We start from the raw sequence: 12,224 nt of genomic DNA, 5'->3' as shown, positions 1-12,224 counted from the left end.
ATAGCCTATCCTTTTGTTCCTACTCCAATGTGGGACAAAGTGGTTTTACCACTTGAGACTTTCCATTCACACCAAAACTTCCAACAATCTATACTATACTTACAGTTTATCATACATCACTATAGTTATACTATACATATACTATAGATCTATACAAGTCGTATAAAAGCCTTATAAGACACGTACAACAATCTATACCCTAATACGACACATACAGACAATAAACATCACAATATCGAACGTCACCGATACGACATGTATGAACAATAATCGTCATAATACGACACATACAGACAATATACATCATAATACGGCGGCATATAACGACAAATTATGTCAAGTAATGATATGGTACGACGTGTATAGGTACAATAGGACACGTAAAAGTACAAGTGAATTTAAAACAACATGACACGTAATCATAGAATACGATACTACACATAACCAAACGTCACTGATACGGCACGTATAGAGCATATACTTCATAAAACGACACGTAATGACAAATATGTCAAAATACGACCTATATACGCATCAAAAAGGCAAAACATATAATTTTGAAAAGAGTAAATTTCTGTTTTCGTCCCTGAGGTTTGTCAATTTTAACGAGTTTAGTCCAAAAATCTAATTTATAACAAATCAAGCCCTGAAGTTTGCATTTCTTAACGTTTTTCATCCCTAAGGGTGCTTATTTATTTAATTCTTAGGGATGAAATGCGTTAAGAAATGCAAACCTTAGGGATGAAAAACGTTAAGAAATGCAAACCTTAGGGATGGTTTTGTTATAAATTAGATTTTTGGACTAAACTAGTTAAAATGGACAAACCTCAGAGACGAAAACATAAATTTACTTTTTTGAAAATTTAATTTTACCCTTATATGTAACATCCGCCAAGAAAACGGATCCTAAAAACCCCGCCCATTTGTGAACCAGATTTGGATCCTAATTAAAAGGTGCGAAGTTTTATTATCCGTTAATATATATTTTCTATATTGTTTAATAAGTGAATAACATATCTAAATCAACACCCGATCCCAAACGATACCGGCTTCCGAGCAACATCATTTCAACTTAAACGACATCTAGACCCCTTCATTCCAAGCAACATCATCTCAACTTATGCGATTAGCAAGATGTCTCAGTTTCTCCAGGCACTACTGATCGGACCCTGGGTGGCAGTCAAGCGGATTTTGCGGTATCTTAGGGGTGGCAGTCAAGATGGATTGTGTATACGTGATCTACTTGTGTTGATTTACATCCTTGTCGTGATACTAACTGAGCTGGATGTCTAGATGATCGATGTTCCACCATGGATTAGTGTGTTCTTTTTGGGCCCAACCGCATTAGTTGGAGTTCCAAGAAGTAGCATATTGTTGCCAGATCGAGCATTGAAGCTGAGTACCGTGCTCTTACTCATACAACTACTGAACTGTGATGGAATACAACCATATTACATGGGCTACATATTACAATGACTTGTCTATTATCTCTTTAGTGTGACAATGTTGGAGCTACATATCTTGTAGTCAACCTGGTGTTTTATCAGCGCAACAAACACCTTGAGATTGACTTGTATTATGAACTTGATATCTTCTTTCGCCATTATGAAATGTTTTCATACGATCGTATTTTAACTATTAACAATTAACCCATAAAATATTAAATCATAAAACAATCCGCGGTATGGTGCATGCTCTACAAAATAGTATAACTTCAAATTCTTGCAAATACTAGATTACCTCTATTAAGTGTAAAAAAATAACTTTAACACTCGCATCTAAAACACATAACATATTATCGTTACCAAAACACCGACTAATGGGATTTCAAACCCAAAAATGTGTGAATAGGCGTTTGGAAAGTGCATTTATTACTCGATCCGGCTTCGATGGGTTAGACATTTGTTGTTCCATTAAGTATGGTCTTGCACATGATGCAGATGCCCACTTTTATACTTTTTTTTATTAAATGCTGACTTTTAAGTTCCATGTGTGCAAGTTAAGTTCCACGTTACGTACGCTAACCAAGGCTTAAAATATTCAAACTTTTTTCATAGTAATGAAAAATTAGGTATTAATAATGAAATCATAATCGAAAAACTTCAATGAAACAAATTCGATAGTTCAGTTATATTTTTTTTATTTGTAAAAATTTACCAAACCAATCACGTAACTAAACCAACATTTGTGTTTTTTAATCTTTTTTAAAAATCACATATATTAGGAAGATCGTGTAATGTTTTTTTAGATGATAGGTTGTTTCCTCATTTTCTTGTACATGGTTGCAGAAATCGGCCTAGGCGGCCGATTAATCGGCGCCTAGACGCTAGGCGGCCACTTACTGCCTAATTTTGAGCTAGTCGGTCAATTAATCCGCCATGGTCAAAGTCGGTCAAAGGCGGTACCTAGGCGGTCAAAAAACGGATTAATCGGACTATATTAATCGGTCAAAATCGGTCCTAGGCGGTTAAATTAGTCAAAATCGGTCAAAATCGAACCATACTATCTGAAACTTGAAGTATTTATGTGAATTTTGAAGTATTATTTTTATATTATTGGGTATATATATATAATTTTTAAAAAATACATATAAAAATCCCATTCCGATTAATCCCTAGGCGGTACCTCACCGCCCGACTAGCGCCTAGCGCCTTCTACAACATTGTTCTTGTATATAGATATTTCCTTATATAAAAAGTTTCGATGTTCGTCACTTTAGTTAAGATTGAATTGGGACACGCCAGAACTAGTTTCAATGTTTTTGTAAGCACTATAAACGAACTATAAAGTCAAAGCCCTTTTTAAAAAAAAAAAAAAACTTTTTAGTATAAATCTCTCTTTTACCCGAGCTTAGGACCGCTAATTATAAACTAACAAATTTATAGTTGGCAGAGTTAACTTTTTTAGGTTTATAAATATAATATATGTTTAGATTAAATTTATTAATGCAAATTGCTTAATGAGTTCCTGAGAATGAGCATAGGAGCAGAGGATGCGTTGAAGTAGACGACGGTGTTCAAGATACAAGAGATCTGAGCCATTAGATCTTCAAGTTTTGAGCCTAGACCTTTGCCTAACATGCTAAGCCTCTATCTAGGACCGGTTCTGCCCTAAAAACCAAACCATATTTCTTAAACCGAAATAGATTAATGTTTATAACAAAAAAACTGAAGATTAGAAGAAGCTAAAAACCTATATGCTACTTGCATACTCGACCCCTAGTGTAATGCAACTATTGAGGTGTTTGTAATAAATGAAGCAAGTGCCGCATGACTCGGTTTCATTAGTTACCAATGTCTAGAACATGGCACGTGATCAGATCTCACTTTGCTCATCTACATTCAAATATCCAACACACTATATATATAGTCCCACCAAGTCCCAACTCCATCAATCATACTTCCATTCCTTTCATCTATTCACCAACCCTTCAATTAACAATGGCCAAACTGTTAGCCATCTTCGCTCTTTGCCTTCTTCCCGCGCTTTCTATCGCAGCCACGCTCACTCAAAACCCATTCCGTCTCAAAGGTCGAGTCTACTGCGATACTTGCCGTGCTGGATTCGAAACATCCGTCACCAGATACTTGGCTGGTAAGTTCCTTTCCATGTGGTGTAAACCAGTGGCGAAGCTTGAAATTTTTTTAGAGGGGGTCGAAAATGTATAAACCCAAAAATTTCTATAGAACCGGGGGTCGAAAACATATACACCCAAAAATTTCTATACGAAAACTACATATATAACACTACTGCTCGTAAAGTTCGGGGGGTCGGGCGCCCCTCCCGGCCCCTTCAAAGCATCGCTCCTGGTGTAAACGAGCCTAGTCAAACCCGAGCTACCTAAGCTCAAGCTCGGCTCGTTTCACAAATAAAAATTTTGAGCTCCAACTTGTTTCAAATATATTAGTATTGTTTTTATAGATATATAACAAAAAAAATATATATAACATAATAATTATATTTTAGTTTACAAAAAGTATGCTATTTTTTTCTTTATTTTTAAATTCGATTTGATGAGTTCGTGTACGATTATTGAAGTTGAAAGATTCAAAGGGTTTTGGTTAAATTGGTGAGATTTATGGTCATTTGACAATTGGTTTGAAGGTTATTTTAAAGGTTTGATAAAATAACGTGTGTACACAATGGGTTTGTTATAATCGGCACCACATTGGCACCAGGTTTGACAAAATAGTTGTCGTTTGGCATGTTTGCTGTCAACTGGCACCACATTTTTCGGTTTCTAGATGATATGTAGAATACTATGCCACGAATAGTTATTCTTACTAATATGTGTACACAATGGATTTGTTATAATTCGTGCTAAACAAAAGCTGAGAAACGCAATGACTCGGCTCAATTTAGTATGACGTCTGCGCACGCTTTAACGTGATGTCCGCACATGTTGTCCGCGGCGCAACGCCCGCGGAGTATTATCCTAGTTTTAGTTTATTTTATATCACAATTTCATATATAATAATAGCATTTGTATGAATATATCTAATATATCAAATAGTAATCATATAAATAGAACACTTACATAGGCTTGCGAGCTCGAAAACTAAAGTTCGGGGATCAGGCTCGTTTATTAAATAAGTTTGAGCTTATTTAAGTTCAGCTTGATTTAAGATTTTAGTGAGCCAGTCTCGAGTAGCTCAGGAGCGGCTTGGCTCATTTACACCTATATTATGACATGCAGGTGCAAAGGTTAAGGTAGAATGCAGAGACAGGGACTCACTAAACCTGAGGTACACCTTAGAAGCGGTGACCGACGCAACTGGAACCTACGAGATGACGGTTAACAGTGATCATGGTGATCAGAAATGCGAGTGCACCCTTGTGAGCAGCCCAGACCCTGAATGTAAGGAGCCTAACATTGGCCGTAACCGAGCCACCGTCATCCTTACCCGCAACAATGGGATGAACCAAAATGCTCGTTATGCAAATGCAATGGGTTTCTTGAAGACAACCCCCTTAGCTGGCTGCACAGAACTCATCAAATCTTACTTTGCTGAGGACATCTAGTTTCGTTTCTTATAGTTATTGGTTATAAAGATCTTGGTTAAATGTCTCATTTGCTGAAGAATAATTACACAGTTTAGTGCATGCTATATTATATAATGTCCATTTTATTATATTTCGGTACAATCATATGTTGTTAAGTTTCTCCTAGTTGGTTACCAACATGTGTAACTTTTCTACGTATCATCTCTATTCTACATGCTGTTGGTTCAGTTCTGTTTGTTCATGAAGGAAAATATTAAAACATACCTGTTATAGCAGACAGTGCGTTGGAGAATCCAGTAATGGAGTTCGACATGCTTGTCATCGTGATCTGGTTCCTCCTTAGGGTGCTGACTAATGATGGGGACTTGGAAAACCGAAAAGGGATATCGGCTAGGAGAGGAGGTCGAATTATGATCTTATGGCTATTGGGGTGTGTGTAATTGTGTAACTAAGTAACCCCTTAACCTCCACATAATTCTCCTTATATAAGCACCCAGGAGGAAACCTAATTAGTTAATAAGGGTAATATGGTCCATCAACAATTACCAACTAATTATTTAATAGGTTCTAATATATTTTGATCTCTATAATGTAAATGATTATGATGGCTATAGATTAAATATTAATACATAATATATTTAATCTTACACATGCTATTAATATTCCTTATGTTTTTATCCTAGAAACATAGAAAAAGTATATTAATAATCTACCGTTTAGAATTGTGTCAGGTGTGTTTTAGGACGGTGTGAACGAACTATATAACATCACTTCTTATATAATTAACAATCATATTTACAAAACAAAAGATCCGTACCCCTAAACACATCTTAAAAAGAAAAAAAAACAGGTTTGTAACTTTTCAATCGGGCTCCAGTTGTATTGTTAAGAAGAGGGTCAAATAGAAAAGAGTAAATTATAAAAGTCGTCCTGTATGTTAACACTAGATTGCAAAGTGTATCCTTTGTCTTCAAAAAGTATAAAAACGTACTCAATGTTTGCAAACCCTTGCACGTTGTGTCCTTTAGCCCTAACTCAGTTAATTTTCATAGCTAAATTTGACTAAGTGGACCCATATGAGGGTATTTTGGTCATTTTACCCTAAGCACTAAAATAAATAACCAAAAAACCCATAGAACCACAGAAGCCAACGTTCGTTCCACAGAACCACCGCCATAGCACCACCGCCATAGCACCGTTCACCACAGATCCACCGCCGGCCACTGTAGCAGCAACTCGCCATAGCATTGTTCATCATCGCCGTTCAACAGATAGCTTCGTTCATTCCACAGAAGCCAACGTTCGTTCCATAGAAGCCACCGTCGTTCGTTCCAGATAACCGAATCACCCGATCTTCGTTCTAGGGTTAGGGTTCTTACGAATTAGAGTGGTGGTTGTCAGATTTGGTGTGGGGGTGTCGGGTTGGGAGTGGTAGTTGTCGGATTTGGTGTGGGGGTGTCGGATTCCGTGGGTGGTTGTTGGATTTGGAGTGGTGGTGCTAGGGCGATGGTTTATGGCAGTGGTGGTGCTTGGGCGGTGGTGGGCACAAAAGTCGTAGATTTGGTGCGGTGGTTGGGATTTGGCAATGGTGGTGCTAGGATGGTGATTTATTGGCGGCTGCTGGTGGGAGTGGTGGTGGCTCAGGGTGGTGGTGGTGGTGGACGGTGGTTAAGGTGAGAGTGGTGGTGGCAGATGATTATAAGAGAGAGTTTGGTAAAAAGACTAAACTACCTTGTGTTACTTAATTTAACCAAAAAAAATTAACTGAATTAGGGTTAAAGGATGTAACGTGCAAGAGATTGCAAACATCAAGTACGTTTTTTATACTTTTTGAAGATAATGGACACACTATGCAATCTAATGTCAACGTAAAGTAAAGGACAATTTTTGTAATTTACTCAATAGAAAATTACGACCATCTTTTCAAATAAAAGAATTACTAGACTGCTTATAACTTTGTTTATAACTTTGAAGCACCTTTGTCTACGTACCGATCAACTTTTTCTATCTATTTTCTATATAGTTTTCTTCTTCTTTCTAATATCATAACATGGTTTTCATTGGTAAATGCAAAGCCCTTAAATATTTTCGGAGGAGAGGGTCTTGGGTTACAACAGAAAATAAAAGAAATTTTCCGTTAAAAAAATGTGGTATTTAGGGATCGTCATTACGATTTAGATACACTTTATTTATGTTAATATGTTTTATAAATGCATCAATATGCTTACAAAATATATTGCTTTGTTTTGGACCTATATTATGATGGTCATGAAAAAAAAAATAGCTATATTATGATGCAATTAAGTTAAACATGAGATAGATATGTGCTAAAGATCGACATTTCGAGCTTCAAATATTTTTTATACTAATGCTTTAAATGAGAATAAAGAAAGGAAACTTTCAGTTTTGGTTTCTGTTATAACTAGTAATATGACCTGCGTGCGATGCGCCGCAAACCCGTTGCAAACATCGTATGGATTAGGTCAAACATTATGTGATGCGTAACAATATAAAAACGCACGATCAACGTATTAGATTTAGCTTTCAATGGAACATATATAACCACTGTGGTTGGATCAAAGTTGCAGCATGACTGCGTGTAGCGACATGTTTGCAAACTTCGTTATACTCGTTGTGACAATGACATTAACGTGTGTAAGTACATATAAGAAAACATATTAAGATCGTATTATGCCTCACTCATTACGACTTTATAAAATTTGTAAAGTATTTTAAACGAAAGACCCTAATTACCTCCTGCACGTTGCGGCGAGGCCTTACAATGACATTAACGTGTTAAAGGACACATTTGCAAACTTCCAAAACAACCAGGGGCGTACTCACTCTAAGCCAAGGGTGGGCGGGCGCACCCCATGAAAAATATTTTTTAGTGTTATTTTTCGTCGGAAATCCCGACCGCACCCCTTGGAATTTTTCACCCGCACCCCTTGAAAAATTTCAACCGCCACACTTAGAAAAAAAATAATTATTAACCACTTATTCACTTAATTATTTAATCTAATCAAAGCCCAATCTGCAATCAATTTTTATTACCACAAGCCCAAACCCAACCTAAAGAAATTTGTACTAAATAAAATAACCCAAACCCATCCACCCATTCCATTTTCAAATCCCTCCCCCCCCCCCCCCCTCAAAAAAACTCTCAGCGACTTGACGCCACTGCTCACGACCTGGTGGTTTTTTTTATCGGAAAAATCAAAATTCCGGTTGGACTGACCCATATTACGTTAGAATTCCAATATAGAACTAGTATGGTTTATTTATTTATTTTGTTTTATGTGATGATTAGGAGAAAATATAGATGTGTAAGGGTTTAATCTTTTTATATTTTTTGATTTTTTTTTTTTTTGTTCTAGACTTGTAGTTAAATGATTTTGTTGTTTTATTTATAGCTTTGTTTGTTTAAATGATTAGTTACAAGTAATCAACATTTAATATTAGGGCTTGAATGTTTAAAATATAATTGAAAGTTATGGGCTATGGTTGAACATGATTGTTTATTTTGTTTAAGTGTTGTTTTATGAACTTATGGAGCAAATTATATGTGTTAGGAACAATGAGTAAGAATGTAATAAACTTATGGCGTGTTTAGTATCTTTAGATGATATTTTGGATATATGTCAAATAAAAGAACTAAAACTGTAGGGCACAATTTTAAATACGTTTGTAATTTGTAATGACGTTTGACGTGTTTTTGATGATTTATAAATTTTAGTTTGATGTTCTTTTGTCTTACATGATCCGACCCGACCCGCTATGAACCGATATTTTTATACAGCTAGGGGCCTAAAACCTTTGAAAATATTTCGCACCCCCAGAAAAAAATTCCTGAGTCCGCCACTGAAAACAACGTCAGAACATTGTTGCGAACCCGGTTATGGTTGTGAAGTCGATGTGGCTAGGGTTGAGTAGGTTCTATTATGGAAACATAAACATAGGATAAAAAGTTGGAAGTCACGGAAATTCTTTTTGAGTTGTATAACAATTCATATATGATAAAAGGGAAAATCAATGAACATTTATTTATTATTATTAAATTAAAATTAGAAATAGAATTATTTAGAATTAACAGTGATTTATTATTAAATTAAAATTAGATGGTATCGGGTATAGGTATCGGTCTCAAATTTACCAAACCGGTGTATTTTCGGTACCCGTTCTGCACAGGTATTCACCGGTTTTTATCCTCAAATACCGGTGCCGTACCAGTACCGACCGGTACCGAACCGTACCATACTAGGTATATTCGGTACCGGTACCCACTTTTGGGATTTCGGTACCGGTATTTTCGGTACCGGTTGGTACCGAGCTCATCAAATCCTGTAGCAACGCAGCAATGCAAGTAATTGCACCGTTTAGATTACTTTTCATACACACAGTAAGTAAACTGTATTTCGTTTGAATGAGGTTTTATATACACAACAACTTATTTTGCTTTCTTTTGTCTTTTTCTGTAATGAATGAATTGTAGCATGTAAAATTAACTTGGATATTTAGAATATTGATGAGCAAATCGTATCAAATCCTATAAACGAACCGGTATCATATCGGTACCAAATTTACTATACCAAAACATTTTCGCTACCAATTTGGTACCCACCTTTTGGCGTTTTCAAAATCGTTACTTTCGGTTCGACACCGGTCTAGCACTATACCTGTATTTATTGATTTTTATCTTCAAATACCATACCGTATTGTACCGAGCATTTTCGGTGCCGGTACCTAATTTCAATGATTTTCCGAAACCGGTACCGAGCTCATCCATATTTTAACGTGTTAGCACCGTAATAACTGAGCTGAAAACAGTCGAATTTCTAACGTGTAAGACGTGTGGATCCTATTATTATATATTAGGTTATTTAAAATCGTTTTTTATGACGGAGTGACTATCCTTACCACGTCATTTTATTTATGTTTTGTTGGTGCACTTGTGTCTGTACTTTGTCTGTATTTTGTCATGATACAAAACGATGTCTTTTGTTAGTCTGGGTTACGTCTTAGGTTTGTTAATATGTGTGTTTGATGTAAGTTTGACCAAGTCAACCATCCTCCTGGTTTGACTTGGCCAAACAGTTAGAACATGGTTGTAACATGTTTGTGTCGAAGGATGAGTCATCGAAGGATTGTTTAGATCCTTCGATGAGCTCGAAAGATAAACCTTCGATGGATGTTGATGGACCTCGAAGGATATCATCCTTCGAGGTATATGTGGATCCTTCGATAGGTTTCAGATCGATAGATGATCCTTCGATCAGTCTATCTGATCCTTCGACCAGACGAGCTGTGATGGGTATATATACTCATGTAATGTGTTCACTTCATTGTGTGAGAGAGAGTGTGAGTGAACTTAGTCTTGTAGAGAGCGTATTTTCAGTTTGGTCAAGGGCTGTAACCGTGTCCACTGAAATACAAGAGAAAACTTTGATATCTCATGTGTCTACCTTTCTCTTTGTAGCTTGTGTTCTCATATAAACTACCGGTTTACATTCTAGCTTGGATTCCGCACTTGCTAGTGTGTTAAACATAACAAGGATAAGGTTTAACCTCAACCTCTGGGGGACCTACAAGTGGTATCAGAGCCATGGCTCCTTTCCTTGTTAAAAACCGAGTTTATACAAGACTTTGGAGTGTTTGAACAAAAACTCACATGGTTTAGCACCCGTTTTTAGTGTTTTTCTCGCATTTCTTGACGTAAAAACGTGTTCTAAACTAACCGGGTGTGTTAAAGGACGGGTTGGGTAACTTAAAAACTTGTTTTTAAGAAGTTTGGTAATTTCCGGCCAAATTCCGGCTTACTCCGGTGACCGGTTTTCTGGATAAGAACCTTCCTTTTTAAGTAATATTTTATTGGGTCAAATCTGGTTTGGTAAAAGGTATGGTCTGAACATACCTTCTGCCGAAAGCTTTCTACCAACCAATCACCTTTTCACCAACCTGTCACTTTTTGTCAACTGTGTCAGTACAGATCGAAGGATATCCTTCGAAGTCGAAAGATCATCTTTCGATCAAAGGAAGTTCGATAGATAATCATCCTTCGAACATCCTTCGAAGTCTGTGACTTATCCTTCGATCCAAGGAATCTTTTCGAAGGATATATCTTTCGATCTACAGTTCTTATTCGAAAGATAAGGATCTTTCGATTGGAGAATCTTTCGAAATCATTGTTCGAAATTCAACAGTGATCTTTCGAACACTGTTGATCCTTCGAACAAGTATTGATCCTTCGATCCTAGTCTGTTTAAGTTTAACAAGTTTGTGTTTTTCAGGTCTTTCGATCAGGGATCCTTCGGCTGGTTGTTTTCATTCGAGATATTAACATAGTTTGTGAAAATTAAATTTTTAAAAAGGGAAAACTTGTTTTTCAAATTTTAAATCAATTTTCACTTAATATATTAATTTTTATAAAATGGGAACAAACGGTCAGTGGGATCCAACCGCGTGGACTCAAACAACTTTGACTCCACAATCATCAGCTACGCAATCTGCGTCAGATTTCAACAAAACTGCATGGATGCGGGCTATTGCCCCACCTCAAACTGCAATGATAACTGCAAATCAATGGGCATTGGTCACAAATCAAAGCAGCAGCATTCAAGCAATGATGCAGAACGACAGTGAAACTGGTACAAGCACAAAACCGCCAAAGCTAAATCACATCAATGATTGGGGATGGTGGAAAGAAAGGCTGAGAACTTATGTTCAGGGGCAAGGTCAAGATCTATGGATGTGTTTCTTCACCGCATTTGACAATGATTTGGAAGTTGCAGGATCTAATCCAACAACTTACAGCACTATGTCGGATGATGATAAGAAGAAATTTGAGTTAGAAAAGAGAGCATTCATGATTCTCACACAAGCTCTTCACAGAGACATTTACCACCAATTTGTTTACTGCACGACTACTAAAAGCTTGTGGGATATGCTCACGTTACGATGTGAAGGAAATGCTCAATCTAGAAAGATCAAGCAAGAATTACTGAAGAAAGAGTTTGAAGGATTCACGTGTATGGAGAATGAGACTTTGGCAGAGTTATCTACAAGGTTCCATCACTTGTTGAGCGAGATGTTTGCTTTTAGAGTCACTGCCACTCCACAAGAAATGGTGCAGAGATTCGCTGATAGCTTACCAGCAAAGTGGAGCAGTTTTCTTGAAATTCTCAAACAAAATGGTGTTCTAGATACAATCACCGTCTATGAGT

General features: G+C 36.7%; 1 protein-coding gene across 1 annotated transcript; it reads left to right on the top strand.

Moving 5' to 3' along the window:
• Positions 1 to 3,402: 3,402 nt before the first annotated feature.
• On the top strand, positions 3,403 to 5,231 carry LOC110910837 (protein DOWNSTREAM OF FLC). The gene is made up of 2 exons (XM_022155420.2): positions 3,403 to 3,594; positions 4,697 to 5,231. Exons 1-2 carry the CDS (start codon positions 3,441 to 3,443, stop codon positions 5,020 to 5,022), a joined length of 480 nt encoding a protein of 159 aa, XP_022011112.1. The 5' UTR covers positions 3,403 to 3,440; the 3' UTR covers positions 5,023 to 5,231.
• The last annotated feature ends 6,993 nt before the right edge of the window (positions 5,232 to 12,224 follow it).

Source organism: Helianthus annuus, chromosome 15 (assembly GCF_002127325.2).
Source record: "Helianthus annuus cultivar XRQ/B chromosome 15, HanXRQr2.0-SUNRISE, whole genome shotgun sequence".
In the NCBI taxonomy this organism is placed as follows: domain Eukaryota; kingdom Viridiplantae; phylum Streptophyta; class Magnoliopsida; order Asterales; family Asteraceae; genus Helianthus; species Helianthus annuus.
This window is presented reverse-complemented; position numbering and strand designations above follow the sequence as displayed.

Coding starts and splice junctions, on each gene's coding strand:
- LOC110910837 (XM_022155420.2), top strand. CDS start 3,441: ATGGCCAAACTGTTAGCCATCTTCGCTCTTTGCCTTCTTCCCGCGCTT. Junction 3,595..4,696: donor CGTCACCAGATACTTGGCTG/GTAAGTTCCTTT, acceptor TATGACATGCAG/GTGCAAAGGTTAAGGTAGAA.